General features: G+C 34.7%; 1 protein-coding gene across 1 annotated transcript; it reads left to right on the top strand.

The window, feature by feature from the left end:
- Positions 1-3,194: 3,194 nt before the first annotated feature.
- On the top strand, positions 3,195-5,085 carry LOC110698311 (S-adenosylmethionine decarboxylase proenzyme-like). Its single transcript, XM_021875721.1, has one exon. The coding sequence runs from the start codon at positions 3,584-3,586 to the stop codon at positions 4,886-4,888; it is 1,305 nt and encodes a 434-aa protein (XP_021731413.1). The 5' UTR covers positions 3,195-3,583; the 3' UTR covers positions 4,889-5,085.
- Positions 5,086-17,971: the final 12,886 nt, after the last annotated feature.

The raw sequence follows: 17,971 nt of genomic DNA, 5'->3' as shown, positions 1-17,971 counted from the left end.
TATCCTTTTTTTTTTTTTTTTTTTTTTTTTTGAAGTTAAAAGTACACATTCTTGAAGGTCAAACACTTACTTTATTGGCGGTTTACAAATTTGACATTATATCTTATTAAATCAAAGATTAACGTGGCTTTAGTGAGGTACAGAATATAATTAAAAGTTAACAAAATGTGTGATATGTTAATCTCTCTTTATATTATTGCTAAGTTTATTCAAGAATTTGATTGATATGCATAACTTTATATATTTTGTGTAAAACACGCCGTCAAACCATCTAAATAATGAATTTATAAACTTTCCAAAACAAATCGATTTACAAACAAGTGTTTATTTTATTGTTTTCTATTATATATGATAAACTAGTTTAATTTTGTTTAGAAATATATTTGTATACACAATGTTAAATTATTGAAGTAGAGGTTGTGGAGTAATAAAATCGCTTTTCATCTCAAATTTCAAAGGAATAGGGATCAAATTAAACCTAACTTCATTTGAGAAATTTATCTTATCTCTCTCCTCAAGTGATTCTTCTTCTTCTTACCATAAAAATAACATTGTTAAATCATTGTACATATAACAAACTAATGATCAAAAGTTCAAAATTTCACAAGAAGTCAAATACAGAAAAATTTTAACCTTAGATAAATTCTACCAAGAAACTTTAGAAAATTTGTCAACTAATAATATAATTAGTTGATATTCACAATTAATTGTAGTAGTAGTAGTTAATAAAACATGATGGGACATGATGATTAACGCAAAACTTATCAACAAGTAGTTCCCTAATGATTTCTTACTACCATCATCATTTCTTCACACTGATCTAAGAATTTGTAATTTGACACAAAAAATGAAAAATGAAAAATAAAAATAAAAATAACAATAACAATCACATTCACGCTTAAGATTTCCATGCCTAATGATTTATCAAGTGTATTTAGGCCAACATTTGTAGTTTGTGGGCCATTGCATTGGTCGGCATGACAACAAACACCATTTTATTGCGACGACAATCTAATTATCATATGCTTTAGGGAGTGTTCAAAGTTAAATCATAGATACCCTCTATAGTTAGCTTCTCGTACATATAAAGAAAGGTTTATTATTATTGAGTAGTCTCAAATTATAGAAAAGGTAAACTGAAATTTCGAATTTCATACTTCATAGACTATACTCCATCTGTTTCATATTGGTTTGTGAATCTACTTGCTTTTCAACGTTTTTAACTGACGAATCTGTGTTTTAAAATCTTTAGTTAAGTATTAGTATAAATAATAAAAAGTTAATATTTTGAATCTATATACTACAATATAAAATTGAGGCGAATCTATCAAGTTCATTCTCATATGTATTTGCATGATATGTTTTACTTATATATTGACATACATTATGATCAAAGTTGGTTTTGCAATTTTTACATAGAGACATTCTTACTAAGCTCATCTATTATTGCAAAGGAGTGTGTTTAATTCGAATACATAATAGCTAGGGTAAACCTCAAATTACATGAACTTCAAATTTACTAGATTTAAGTAAGTAATTTTATAAAATACCACATAATAAATCGTTTGAATGAGATCAAATTTCAATTAATAAAAGCAAAATTTTTTAGAGTTATAGTGAGGAGAACATGACCTGTTAGATCATGAGCACAAAAGAGAAAAGATCAAGCTAGCTAATTAATTAAGCTTCATATCAATGTGGAAGGATTTAATTAGAATTAAAAGAGTTACACTTTATACTTAATAGTTTATCTCAATCATCTACTCATTTCAATTATACATGATTGCCTTTACTAACCTATTAGATACATACATTAACTGTATACCTTAGGGATCATAAGGATGTTTCAACTTTTAAGGCAAGTAATTTCTTTCCCTTAATTACTTTCCAACCAAACAGTATATGCCGACTCAATCTTATGCAATTATTGACTTCTACATTATACTCCATCTGTTCCTAATAGAATGCCTCAACTTTAAATACGTAGTACATTTTTAAGAAGCAAGTGCAAATCTGCGCATATGGATAGACACAATATTGATGAAGAAAACGATCGCTAAAGTAAACAAATGGAATTATAAATGGAAAAAAAAAATTACCAATTCAAGTATGAAACAACCTTTTACTGATATCAATTTTGATAAACGGGACAATCTTTTAGAGACGGATCCAAAGAAGTAAATCACATTACTATATGGTTTGCAATAACTCCTCCTAACTATAGACAATAGAGTTATAGTGATGATTAGTATGGTTAGAAAAAAGTGCAAGCATTCCTATCATCTCAATTACACAAACATGGCTGAATAATACTCTAGTACCTGCTAATCCTGCCTAAGCAATGAGTAACTAAGATACACTGACATGTTTAGGATTTAGCTTAATTTTTATTTTCAAAGTATTTGTTTTTATGAGGCATAATTATGTTATTTGTTTTTGTCCAAAAACGTTGCATGGGAAGCTAAGCGTGACGTATCATAAAATATAGGGTTATTTTTATAATTAGTCTAGGTATCTTACCTCCTGTACATTTTATGAGATGTACCTGAATTGAAAATTTTATTTACATCTATTATGGAGTACTCTTATTTCTTTCTTCCTGAGTATCATATTCATATATTTTATATCTTTAACTATACATATTGACATAACGACAAATAAGTTTAAATTATGAGTAATAAATACGGATTATTTCAAAAAAAAAAAAAGAGTAATAAATACAGATTATATATTATTTTGAAAGTGTACATTCACTAAACTTTTTGTTGTTTTCATCGCGTGCTATAAACGAAAGTTGCTAAACCTTATACTAGTATTTTTTTTTTTTTACAAAAAAAATGAAGCTTTTCATTGGGTCACCCTTTTATGTTTACACATCTATAGTAACTTGTCGGAGTTATAGAAAGAAGCATAAGGCCGACAAATTATAGTTCTACCACTGCAGCAATCACATACGCAGTCCTTGTAACAAAGATTACACACATTTTTTTACCGTACAAAAGAGAAATCCTAATAATCCAATAGTAGTACAGTTAAAATATAACTTCATAATCTTAATATAAAAGATAGATAATATAATTAAAATTTTATAATATGATATGATATAATATTATAATATAATGTTTGGTAACACTACATTTTAAGCAGTGGCCTTGATCTCATGATCTTCCCAGCAAACCAGGAGACCACTTCTTTGGCACGCCCATAAGGTTAAAAAAAAAATAGCATGGCACATCATTTTATTTTTTCACATGAACCACTTATTGATATCATTGCACCTATTCAAGCATGCCCTTTAATCCACCCATTCTAACCAATTATCTTTCATTATTTTTTTAAATATTTTTTCATAATCTATCTTTTATCCATTTTATTTGTAACTATATATATATATATAGTTCTCTAGATGTTGTCAAGTAGTAGTACATACATATTCTAGTGTTAGTTACAAAAGTTTTGAAGTACAAACACTATTTCTTGAGATATTCTAGTGAGGTGAGTGAAATAATATTACAACGAACGTACGTACGTTTTCTTTTTTATAAACTTGAAAACGTTACGTGTTTTGTGATTTGATTATATTATGGCTGTATGTTCGGAGAAGAATGATACTGAAACGGGGGGCCAGCCCGTTTCAGCAATTGGGTTTGAGGGGTTCGAAAAGCGGCTCGAGATTAAGTTCTCGGGTGCGCCGGTTTTTAGTGATCCGTCCGGGTTGGGACTTCGGTCCCTGACTCGGTCTCAACTCGACTCGTTCCTCGATGAGGCTTCATGTACTATCGTGGCTAATTTGTCGAATTCGGAATTCGACTCGTACGTGTTGTCCGAGTCGAGTTTGTTTGTGTACCCACATATGATCGTCCTCAAGACATGTGGGACCACAAAGTTGCTCCTTGCTATTGATCCCACTCTCAAATTGGCTGAATCAATTGGACTCATTGTGTCAAGTGTGCTCTACTCAAGGGGAACATTTATTTTCCCAAATGCCCAAGTTGCCCCTCATAGAAGCTTCTCGGAGGAAGTTAGTTACTTGAATAGGTATTTTGGTAATTTATCATCTGGGCCCCACGCTTATGTGTTGGGTGATCCGACGGTCCCGAATCGTCATTGGCATATCTACTCAGCATCTTCGGTTGATGACGTGGAGGATCGGGCGGCTGTGGTTACTTTAGAGATGTGTATGACGGGGTTAAATCGGGAAAAAGCCGGTGTTTTTTACAAAAAAGAGGGACATTTGGCTAAGGAAATGACCAAAATGTCCAAGATTAATGAAATTATTTCAAGTCACGTGATATGCGATGTGGATTTTGAGCCTTGTGGTTACTCTATGAATGGGGTAGATGGTGGGGCCTACTCAACGGTCCATGTGACCCCCGAAGATGGGTTTAGTTATGCGAGCTATGAAGTCATGGGGTTTGACTCAAGTTCGGTCCGGTTCGAGCCATTGGTCCAAAGAGTGGTAAGGTGCTTTGAACCAAAGGAGTTGACTATCGCCGTCACATGCTTTGGAGATGGTGTGGCACGTGATTGGGTTAATGAAAAGAGGGTTGATGTGGAGGGTTTCAAGTGCCAAAGTGTAGTAAAGCAAGAGTTGCCAGGTGGCGGATTTGTCTTATACAAGACATTTGTGGCCCACGTACTAGCGCATGAGATACGCGTGCCTAAATCAATCATGGTTTGGTCTTGTTGGAAAGCCGCAGAAGTGGTGGATGATGGCCGCGAGATGGTGGCTTATGGACGTGTCATGAGTGGGGGGCTCTTGGGTTGGGAAAGTGCAATTATGAGAACGGGATGTGCAAACGTCATTGATAGTCGTCAAATTAGCTTGATTGAGTTTTTTTATTCATTTTTCTTCTTTTTGGGATTTAGAATTACTAGAGCTCATTAGAATAATACAAAGAGTGTGTAATCGTCCGCTCACATGCAAAAGAATGATTGTACAATAGCAACTCATTGTTGGTTTGTGCTTTTGTGTTACCAACTTAATTAGATTTTGTCATATTCAATGACATTTGAGTAAGTAATTAATTAAGAGAAATTCTTTTAATTCTTGTCTTATTATTATTATCGCCTTTACTTCTTAATATTTTTAATTAGAGGACAATATATGTTAATGTGATTTTAACGTGTTCAAATTTTGGAGGTGTAACAGTTAAATTGTGTACTATGTAAACAAAGATTGACAAGGTTTGATTGATCATTGAATTTATATGTGTGGCTTACGTATTTTTAAGAGAAAAACTTAGTGTACTTTATAATATGTACTACATAATAATTAATTACCTTGGTTAAAGACCTAAAGATGATAGTAAAATCAATATACTACGTATGAAATAAAGAAGTCAAGTATCACTATTATATTCAAATGTTGAGAGTGTCATCAGTTATGCTATTTACTTTAGTTTATTTATTTATTAATTTATTTTGAGAGTGATCAGTTCTAGTGAATCTAGCTAGTGCAACGTTAACTACCACTTTATCTTACAACAAAAAAGTAATGATATTACAAGATTAACAAACTAATTAAAGGGTACACCTGAAATTGTAAAGAGGCAGACATCTTTTAAATAGATTATTATTAAAAAGGAAGAGAATGTGATTGACATCCCTGGCCTTTTAATTTCAAAGATCTATCATAGATTATATGGTATGATCTTCTTCCTTATAACCCATATAATACTTATTTGATCTTCTTATATATGGAGTACATCAAACTATCTTCATACAAGTATTGCATTCAATTCATTTAATTTTATCTAATTATTAGTAGCCTAGCTAGCTAGGTCAAAAATTATACTATCAATACAGTTATCAACGAGACAATTATTTTTAATGAAAAACGGATCATGTATGAGAAATTTATTATGCAAATTTCATCTAACTTATATACTACCTCCATTAAATATTAGTTGTAACTTTGGAATATTATTTGTGAGGTATAAAATATTCCAAAGTTGCCTAATATTTAACGGGGTAGTAGGTTTATGCATATAAATTTAATGAATGGCTTGTCAAGGCATATGCTGTTATCTATCACACCTTCTTGAAAAATTTGATGTGTTTGTTTTGATAATAACACATAATATATGCCCCACCCATTCTACATCAGGATTCTTTAATTAATCAATCAAACTTTATTATGGATCGCAGATTCGCAGTACTTTATAACCAATGCTTCCTAATTAACTGTATTGTTATATTGAATCGACATACATGTGATACTCCATATGTATTGATTCTTAAAAATTAAATGATTCTAGAAAAGAGACACTACTGTGTTAATGGCACTCCAAGAATGCATCTATAAGTTTTAAGAAGGATAGCAAAAGTTTAAGAAAAAGAAGAACTGATCTATATTCTTGTTCCATGGAATTCAGAAAGATAAAGTTGATTCTTTTATACCTAATTAATAAATTTATTAAAGTATATATCTTAGCTTTTTCTAAAATTTCATACAAATTATTGTCTTTAAGTTTTAACCCTAGCATATGAATATTGCTTGAAAATATGGTCGGTTGATAATTGAAGGGGGTATATATTCGATTATATCTTAGCTTTCTTTAAAAATTCATATATTCCACTTTGTTAAATAGCATGCGTCGCCTAATATTGCATGGTATGAAATAATGTTATTGGTATAACGTGGATACCGAATACCACTATTAGCATGAAGCCAAAAATTAATAAGAATAAATAAATAAAGCATGCAAAATATTTGGAGTAGATTTATACTTTAATTTTATAAAAATATTCTTGTTTAGTTAACCAAACAATCATTTCCATAGATCTTTCGTTATGTATCTTTTCCAGTTACTACATCATCTTTGGCACGCCATTGATTAATCTATAATGATTTTGTTTGCATTCCACCAATTTTATTTATTTTTAATTAAATGATTCTGTTGGCAATTCTTCTCATGGGTTTTCTTCTCAATTTTTTTCCTTCCCACATAAAATTTTCACGCTTTTGTTGGTATTTAGCTATTTGTTCTTATATGTACACGCGCTTATTCCTTTTACTGGCCAAAATTTATACAATAAGTGTAATATTGAATAATACAACAAGTGTAGTCATCTTAAGTAATACTCCTGTAAAAAAAAAAAAGTAATACAATAATCGGCTTTATAAAGGACTGTCATGTAATTATGTGATTTAGGGTTGACTAGACACACTTTTCTTTTTAAAACCATAAAGCTAATAGCGATTATAAGTTTGTTATCAATCTTAAAAAATTAATAAGAAATGAAAAAGACTAAAACGAATTTGTTTAAACTTAATGAACCTAATATACATATCTTGGAATTTTTACCTTGGCCTTGTATACAGTGGCGGATCCAGGATTTGATTAATAGGTTGTCCCATCATCGTCCATCGACCGCATATAATATCAAAAAATAGTCAAAGCTTGTATCATCGTCCATCGACCTTGTACTATACAAAACCTGAACTCTAAACCAAATCCCTGAAAGATCTCAACCTAAGTGTTCAACAATCAACACAAACTTGAATACACCTTTTTCGGGGTCTATGTCAATGCAAATCTACTTCCCTTGTACGGTATACATGTTCTCATGACAATTAGTCAATGTTTGTTCAAACAAATCTCGTGCTTTAAAACTCCAAGTTACCAGCATATATTCTACCTCAAAGCTCAGAAAGTCAGAAGCATTCATATCTATAAACATCATTTTCTATGGATGGCAAGCATTACCATTTGAACTAAAGTAATTTAAATGAACTCTATAAGACACTCCTATACAGTCACAGGAGAATTGTGCATAAGTCATTGAACAATGCTACCAAGACAAAGTTCACCCCTATTGGCCCTATTCAATCATCAACAGTCACCAATCCTTGATCAACTACCCATTAAGCTATAAAAATAACCCCTTTACACACATCTTATGCTAGGACTGGTCATAATTTAATTAGGAAGCTCAATTCAGCAAGCTATAGTTCATGTCAACTTACAATCAAAAACTCAGAAAAATAATCCAATCTAAGTAATAAAGGATGCTCTAGAAATGAGTCAATGCTAGTGAGTTTCTCAAAATTAGGAACTCAGCGGGCACTACATTGTCAATGCTCTATTTCTTAATATCTTCAAATTTCTGGAGCGTTCATCTTAAATTAAACCAGAAAATAAACATTAAGATATTTTGTCTCAGGTAATCGTACAGGGCTAAAGTAAACATTGCCCTCCTACATATCCAATCAGAGACTAGAAACTTCTTACCATAAATAAAGCTAGGTTCTGATCGAGCTTCTTCTACAATAAGACTCCAAGCAAAAGCACACCTGCAACTATCTCAATTAAGAGCTACTTAATATTCAGGTCTTAGTTGGGTATGTTTCTGGCCCCTGCTTCTACAAAGAGTAGGCACTGCACGAGCACGACGTGACAGTGGAGGAGGAGGATTTAGAGTAGGCAGTTTTTTAATAAAAAAACTTGAAATATCTTGAGTTATTTTTCTTTTCATTCGGAAATTGAAGTTAGGTTGAATTAGATAAATCATACAAGTAGGGTTCTCTCAAGGTTATTAAAACTAATAATATCATAAAAAAAAAACGCCCATTAACCTCAATTTCAGTCCACCCTTCAACCCCAAATCTCCAAATTAGCAATCACCATTCTTAATAGCTAATAAGCAAGTTTGACAACTATTATCATTTATCAATTAAACAGAAATAATTCTATAAGTCTATAATAGGGCTCAAATGGTCAAATATCCGGCCATAACTCACATTCACAAATCACAAATTCACAACATTCAAGCTCTAATCAAGTGACGATAATCAAGTCATAACATTCAAGCTTTTATAAAGTCATACAAATAATCAAGCACTAATCAAATCAAGAAATTTCACCCCAAAAAAAAAAAAAAAAAAACTCATACACTGTCACACTGATATAGTGATATTAAACATACTGATAATTTTGATTTAAACATTTAAATTGATGATTTCATATAGAAATATAGAATCTAATCTCTATAATCTTATTGCAATGTAATTATATAAATTAAAAGTTTAAAACTAACCTTAAAAAAATCGAATTTGGGGAGCCACTGCACGAGCACGACGCTAACAAACTCACAGACGGATTGACGATTTGATGGACGCCTCACTCATACCTGACGGAGAAGCACGAAAAGGCTGTCGAGCTGCCGGCGAGGCAGCGATACGGTGAACGGCGACGGGGCTTGGGTAATTGGGTGACTTTGAGACTTAGGGTTTCAATTTGGGGGAATTGGGGATTTGGGGATATTTTAAATCGTGAAATTGTGAAAATGAGGTTGTAAAGCCCAAAAAAAAAAAAAAAGTTTGAGAGTAATGGGAGTCGAACCCGTATCTCATATGTGGTAGGATGGGGAACAAACCACCAGACTACAAGCTAGAGGTGGCCAGTGGGCCGGGTTGGACCCAGCCCACCCTAACTCGCACGGCTGGTGGGTCACGTGGGTCCGACCCGGTTTCAATCCGGCACAGCCCGGCACAGCTCGGATTTAATCCGGGTTGTGTCGTGGGTCCAAAATTTTCGACACAACCCATTTCAACCCAGCTCAGTTTAACCCGTTTGATTCGACCCAAATCGCACAACCCGTTTTGACTCATTTAATTCGACACACCTAGCCCGTGAACCCACCTAACCCGACCCACCTGGCACAACCCAGCCCGCACGGCCCACCCGCACGAATGACCCACCCAACCCGCACGAGCCAACCCACCTAACCCGCACGCATGACCCACCCAACCCGCACGCATGACCCACCCAACCCGCACGGCCGGCACAACCCGCACGGCCCGCACAACCCGCACGAGCCAACCCACCTAACCCGCACGCATGACCCACCCAACCCGCACGCATGACCCACCCAACCCGCACGCATGACCCACCCAACCCGCACGGCCGGCACAACCCGCACAACCCGCACGGCCCGCACAGCCCGCACAATTCGCACGACCCGCACGGCCCGCACGGCCTAACATCCATTTTTAAAAAAAAACGGCTAGTTTTTTGTATCTAACGGCTAGTTTTTTGTATCTAACGGCTAGTTTTTTAAGTGTATGATCATCCATTCTATTTTTCCTATAAATACCAATTCCATTTCACTCAAATTTCCACACAAATTCAAGCTTTCTTTCTCTCTTACTTAAAAATTCTTATTGTTCTCAAATTCTCAAGTGTTATATAGAGTTATATTTTTGTTAAAAAAAATCTCCTTAATATTATTATTAGTATTCTTAAGATTCTAAAAAAAAAAAAGTTCTTCTCCATATTATAATTAGTAATCATACAAAAAAAAATGAGCTCAAGAGGAGGAATGGGAAGGAGTCAAAGTGGTGGTCGAAGTGGTAGCCAAAGGAGTGGTGGTGCAAATTTTTCGTATGAAATTAATACGGAAAATTTAAACCAATTTGTCAATGAATATGGAGATTATGGTTTAGGAGATAGGCAAAATATTCAAACGTCTCCACCACAACATTTCTCCCACGAGTCCCACCAATCATCAAGTTCAACTATGCCACCTCCATCGCAACCAACATCTCAACCTTCATCTCAAGGTAATTTCTAATTAAATTTTTATTGTTATGAATATTTAAAAAAACTATTATTAATGATTATAAAGTTAGTTTAGTTTCCAATTTTCTATGATTTACAATTAGTTAATTACCATGAAAAATGCGTTTAAATAAGTATAATTAAAATATTTAAAATTTAAAAGCTTATTTTCATGAATAGCATTTAAAAATTAATTTTAATAATTTGATTTATGAAAGGTGGTGGCGGTGAAAGTAGAGGTCGAGCACATTTTTCTTGGGTGTGGAAACATTTTGAACGAGTTGAGGTCACACCCCCGGGATGGCAACCTGGTCAACCAAAGAGGTTCACGTGTACATGCCTAGTTTGCAAGGCGCTAGGTGCAAATGTCAAGTCATATAATTGGAAAACGGGAGATGGAACCGGAACCTTGAGTCGGCATTTGCAAAATAAACACGACTTGTTCGAAAATGGCCCCCGTCCTTCGGGGGGTGGCGTCCAAACACAATTGGGTGGATACATGAACCAACCCGGCGGAGGTACACCTTTCATTTATAATAAAGATAGAATGATTGATGAAATGAGTACTTTAGTTATTGCTAATGAATACCCTTTTAGTTACGGTGAAAATGCAAACGTTGAGCATTTTAATAAAGTTGCATTACAACCTGTATTTACTCGTGTCCCCCGAAATACCCTAAGACGTTATACACAAACTTCTTATTATAAGTATAGGAGTGGTTTGATTGAATTATTTCGTACTTTTGATGGTCGTGTTAGTTTTACAAGTGATACATGGACTTCTAGTTTTGGCGAACCTTTTCTTTGCATTACTGCTCATTGGGTGGATGATGATTGGTTTATTCAAAAACGTATACTATGTTTCAAGCTATGGAAGAAAGGCATACCGGTTTTAACATCAAAGTTCGTATTTTGGATTGTTTAAAAGAATTTCACTTGAATAATAAAGTTTTTTCTTTGTCTCTTGATAATGCAACTGCAAACACAAAGTGTATTGACTATTTGAAAAATGACTCCGAGTTGAATTTGTTGTTGGGTGGTAGTCTCTTGCATGTTAGATGTTGTGCTCATATTTTGAATTTGTCTGTTCAAGAGGGTCTCGCTGAGTTGCAACCATTGCTAAACCCAATTAGAACAGTTATAAAATGGATTAGGATTACTCAGTCAGTTAGAAGAAAGTACATAGCTATGTGTAAAGAGAGAGGTCTTAAGAAAAGACAATGGTCTATTGATACCCCTACCCGTTGGAATTCTACTTTCAAGTTGTTGAGTGATGCTATAAAGTATCGTGATATTTTGACCCAACTTTACAATGAGACTCGTGTTGATCCTACTGAGTTAATAACCGAAAGTCATTGGACTAATGCTTCTTTTGTTCGTGATGTTTTAAATGCTTTTGATAGTGCAACTCATATTTTCTCTTATATTTATGAGCCTAACGTTCATTTAGTCATAATTGAGTGTGTTAAAGTTGTTCACACCATCGAAGAGCATATGAAGATTGATGGACTTCGTCCCGTTCTTGATAGCATGAAACGTAAGTGGCATACTTATTTTAGTGAATTTCCAATCATTTATGGAATTGCTGCTATTCTTGACCCCTGTGTCAAAGCTGAAGGTTTGGAAAATCTTTTAGAATTTTATTATACAAGTTTAAGTATCGATTATGATGTTAGTGAATATATTAACAAATGCAAATCTGTTTTGGGAGACCTTTATGATCATTATGCATCTATTTATGGTTTTGATTTGGCAACACCAACTACTACTAGCACTTCCGATTCTAGATTTTGTTTTCTTGATAAAGTTATGAAAAAAAAACACAAAGCATCTACATCATTCTCATCATCATCTTCTTCAACACTTGCTATTAATGATTATTTGTCATATCAACATGAGACCAACAACAACTTTCAAATTATAAAATGGTGGCAAGAACATAAAAAAAGTTTTCCTATATTGGCGAGAATTGCAAAAGATATACTTGCAGTTCCCACTTCATCTGTTGCTTCCGAGTCTGCTTTTAGTGCAGGTAGAAGAGTGTTAGATGAAAAAAGATCTCGCTTAACTCCGGAAAGCATTCAAATTTGTGTTTGTAAGAAAGATTGGGATCAAGCTGAAAGAAGAACTCAAGGTTTAAAGGAAGACGAAGACGATGAAGATGATCCTGTGATGATATTGGAGTCGTCAACGGATGATGCAGCTTCCGGGGATGATGATGCAACAAACATGGGTGGCTAGAAAAGTCTAAATCAGGTACGCTAAGAACTACGTGGGCTTTGATTCTTTCGGGATACGTAGGCAACTTATTTTTCGAAAATTACAATTTAATTGCAAAATTAAATTTTAGTTTTCTAAAGATAGGTCCAAGCCCCCCCCCCAAATTTCAAAAGAAGTACAATATAAGAACTACGCTGGCTTTGATTCCTTATTTTATAATATAAGGATACGTAGGCATCTTAATTAAGAGCAAGCCATCAAATTGTTAATTTTGTAAAAATTAAAACACCACACAACCCACCCGACCCTAACCCACGAACCCACCCGACCCTAACCCACAAACCCACCCGACCCTAACCCACCTAACCCACAAACCCACCCGACCCTAACCCACTAACCCACCCGACCCTAACCCACCTAACCCACAAACCCACCTGACCCTAACCCACTAACCCACCCTTCGACCCACCCTAACTCACTAACCCACCTTGACCCGTCTAACCCACGAACCTAGCTCGACCCACCCATGACCCGTCTAACCCACAAACCCAGCTCGACCCACCCACGATCCGTCTAACCCACAAACCCAGCTCGACCCACCCACGACTCGTCTAACCCACGAACCTAACCCTGGTGTGTCCAACTTCTCCGACCCAACCCACGACCCGACCCACCCTACCCTACGTGTGTCGTGCCGTGTGTCATGAAACCCCAACCCGCGACCCACCTAACCCTAACCCAGCTCGCACGACTCGCACGGTGGACACCTCTACTACAAGCTAAAACTCTTGATACTTAGTTTTTTTTTTTTTTTTTTTATAGAAAATAATAGGTTGTCCGCGGACCCACTATGACTACACGTGGGTCCGCCACTGCTTGTATATATGTGACTCTTGAGCAATGGCGGATCCATGAATCCTAACTAGGGGTAGCACTGGACAATTAAATTAACAATATAATGGCGTTATAACGTAATATAATCAGCCAACAAAGCACGTTAAATTTTGAATATAATGCGTTGTGTAGTCGTACAATAATTAACAATTAAATTCAAACATTTATATTGACAAGGTTATTTTTTTTAAGGTTATTATGTTTTTTAAAGCATGTTATTATTTTTTTACAAATAATTTATATACTAGATATCAATTATACTATGACAAATTTTCCACCTATTTATTTTTTTTATTTTTTAAGTCAAAGTTGCTTATGAATTTATATGGAAAACTTTGGCATAAATTTTTCCTATGCACGTATGCTAATGTAAAATTTTGACTGAAAATATCTTTAAAAATAAAATTATAACAATTGAATATTAATAATTTTTTCGCTGAGACAATACTAACAAGTACTCACGTTCTATATTTATTCTGATGTATAAATCACAAACATTAGTCAAAGTGAATTAGATTACTTGTGTAAAAAGTCAAAACATTTCATTTACTTAAACACAGATGGAGACATCATAGAGTATGATTTTTTTATATTCATTTTAGTGTAAATTTTCATACTAATATATAAACAAGATATAATAGTGGCCAAATAATTGCAATAAATATCATGTAATTAAAATAAGAAGAATGTCATTGAATATAATGGATAGAGTATTTCACATTATTATGAGGATTGTTTATAAAAGGTGTGAAAATGGAAAAAGAAATTTATCTAAGGGGGTCTCGAACCCATGATCTTGAGGAGAACAAACACATTTCACCATTCTTCTTCCTCATCACCACTGAACCAATGCTGAAGTTAGTAAATATATATACAGATTATAATCCTTATATAAATATCAAGGTAGCTTTTTTCAGAAAAAAATAGTTTTTTTTTTTTTTTTTTTTTTTTTTTTTTTTCTGGGGGGTAGCACGTGCCCCCCAGGCGTCAACGTGAATCCGCCTCTGCTCTTGAGCCTTGATAAAGTAACACTTCATCGGCTGAGTTGTTTGTTAAATTTCTACTTTGGACTTTTTAATTAACATTTCTACTTCATTCTGACTACAACAGGTCAACAGCATAACCCTAAACAAAATCAAACACCAAGTTCAAGATTTATTTTTCAATGAATAATAAGATGGTATACTTAATTATGGTGAAGAGAGTGTAGAAAGAGCAAATCATACAGTGCTCGAATATGACGTATGCATGAATTAGGCTACAGAAGTATAGAACAACCATGATTTTGATTTTTGAAGTGCCATGCTTGAAGCAAGTAGAATATCCATAGAACAACAATTTCTTTTTTTTTTCTTTTATTTATTTTTATTTATTATTTATTATTTTTAGTGTAGAGATTGAATTTTTTTCTCATTCTCTTTTTAAACTCCCTTAATTTTTCTTAAATACTCTTTCGTTTACCCACTTACTCACTTTATTTCAAACTATTGTAAAGGATGGTTTTTTTTTTGTTTCTATATATCGTATGATTCTTTATGATGATTCATGTTAACCGATCCCAGCCCAAATCATTTTGGGACTAAGACTTTGTTATTGTTGTTGTTGTAGAGATCAGAGAGGGAAAGGGCAAAAGATGTAGGTGAGATTTAATCTCAAGTTTAGATATCATCTCTCGACATCTCAAACAACTAATCAAGTTGACATCTATATATGTGATAATTTCTTCTTTCAATTCATTGATGTACTTGTATATCATCATATATTTCATCTTTAGAAACTCATTTGTATGTAACCTTGTTATCTTCATAGGAATTATTACGCATATTTTATTCAACCTAAATTTCTTAATCAACCCCAATCAAATCTATTTTATTAGTTTAATTTTGAATTTACAAAATTCTGAATTTATAATTAGCCCTATACTCATCTTATTTGAATTAACGAAGCTAGCTATCCATCATTTTGATCATCTTATCAAAACTTATTAGTTTGGAATTTGTATTATCATAACTTATTTGAACTTATTAGAAGTAATAAAAGTGAAAATAGGATCGATAAGAAGAACAAAGCCCAAGTATAACAAATCCTGATTTAATAAAAAGTGGCAACCAAAAAAGAAGATATACATCCACAAATACATTAATATATGAAAAAGGTTATCGAAAAAATTAATTTCAGTTTAAATTTCGAGCAGAGTTTTATTAGTGTAACTAATAACATCATATCATTAGACGTAAAGCTGTAAATTCAAACAAAGACGTAAAAATGAAGATTTATTGAGAACAAAGAGTAATTTTGATCTAATCTTCTATCTGACAAATTGGTCCCCTATTCAAGGTAGTCAATGTATAATGTATGTTCTTTACCTTGCATACGTAGCGTACGTTGTTGAGGAATTGTTTTCTAGCCAACAAATCCATTCATTACAGTGCTTAATTAGTATTCTACCTGAAGTTTCTACAGATTTGTTGTATTCTTGACTTTAGGGAAAGCACCCTGCTTCACATTTACTACCCCTTTAATTTTTTATTTTATATTACTACCACCCAAAACCCAACGTTATAAATATTGCTACCACTTAACGGAATCCGTTAGGATTCCGTTAAGTAGGACCCATTATTTCATTAAATAATAATTTAATTTATTAAAAAAATTTAAAAAAACTTTTTGAAAAAACTTCCCAGCCACCTCCCCCTCCCCGTCAACCACCAACCCCCCTCCATGTGCCGGCTTTCGTCCTTCATGCCGACGCCAACACGGTCCCCCGACGCCGGCGAACTCCATCACCACCATTTCCCGAAGTCCACGCTGCCCGAAACCACCCTGAACGTGTGAGTTCGAAACCCTAAAACCCTTTTAGGGTGGTTTCAGGGAGTGCGTTTAAGGTATTGGTGCTGGTTTTTGGGTGGGGGAGGGGGGATCGATTCAGGTTAGGGAAAGGGGAAAGGGGTTGATTTGGGGGAAAGGGAAATAGATTTTTGTGGGTTGTGGTGGTCGGGGAGACGCCAATTATGAAGGAAGGGAATGAGGGATTGCGACGGGCGTTGAGGGAAAGGGGAAATCGACCGTTTCCGGCTCGATTCAGGTTGGGGAAAGGGTAAATCGGTCGTTTCCAACTTGATTCAGGTTGGGGTGGTGTTGGGGCTGGTGTTTAAGGGTTGGGGGTGACTGTTTTGGGTGGGGGAAGGGATGGGGCAGCGAGGAGGGAGGGGTGGCAGTGAGGGGCAGCGAGGAGGGAGGGGTGACAGTGAGGGTGACAGTGAGGGGGGCAGCGTGGAGGGAGGGGTGGCAGTGAGGGGCAACGAGGAGGGAGGGTGGCAGTGGCAGCGAGGAGGTGATAAGAGAAGGTGGTGGGCTGTCACCGGCGCCGGTAAGGGGTAGGGAGGTTGCCGGGTTTTTAAAAAAAATCATGGTGGGTCGAAGGTGGCAAACGGGGAGGCAGTGAGGGTGTCCGAGGAGGGAGAGGTGGCAGTGAGGGTGGTTGATCTCACTAACGGAAATTGTAACGGAAAGTGTTAAGTGGTAGCCAAATTAAAATTATGTGATTTTGTGTGGTAGTAATATCAAATAAAAAATTAAACCGGTAGTAAATGTGAAGATAGGTGGTTTCGCTGGTAGCAAATGTGAAATTTTTCTAAAAATTAATAAAATTAAGAACACCTTAATTAAACTCATACTTGTATATGTAGGTTATTATGAATGCTAGCTAGATTCAATCAAATACCGAGTCATCTTGTTAATTATGCCTTTTTTTCCGCAAATTCACTCATTTTAGGGTCTGTTCACATTTACTGAACTGTGCGGCTGAACTAAAGAGAATTAAACTGAGTTGACTGGAGCTGAATCAAACTTAACTGAATTGAATAGAGATGAAATGAATATTTTATGAGAAAAGGAAATTAGTGAACTGAATTGAATAGAGATGAAATGAATATTTTATGAGATAAGGAAATGAATATTTTAGGGTCTGTTCACATTTACTGAACTGTGCGGCTGAACTGAACTGAGCTGATTGGAGCTGAACCGAACTGAACTGAACTGAATAGAGATGAGATAAATATTTTATGAGAAAAGGAAGTTAGGAGCTGAAATAAACTGAATTGATTGGAGCTGAAATAAACTGAACTTGAGCTGGACTGAACTGAACTGAACTGAACTTGAGCTGGACTGAACTGAACTGAACCGAACTGAACTAGAGGTGGACTGAACTGAACTGAACTGAAATTAAGCTGAAGTGAACAAACCCTTAGTTTATTATACCCTGAATTCTTGGTAATCACTCATTTTAATTT

The sequence above is a fragment of the Chenopodium quinoa genome, unplaced genomic scaffold, assembly GCF_001683475.1.
Source record: "Chenopodium quinoa cultivar QQ74 unplaced genomic scaffold, ASM168347v1, whole genome shotgun sequence".
Classification (NCBI taxonomy): domain Eukaryota; kingdom Viridiplantae; phylum Streptophyta; class Magnoliopsida; order Caryophyllales; family Amaranthaceae; genus Chenopodium; species Chenopodium quinoa.
This window is presented reverse-complemented; position numbering and strand designations above follow the sequence as displayed.

Excerpts from the sequence above, each read along its gene's own strand:
- LOC110698311 (XM_021875721.1), top strand. The coding sequence starts at position 3,584 with ATGGCTGTATGTTCGGAGAAGAATGATACTGAAACGGGGGGCCAGCCC.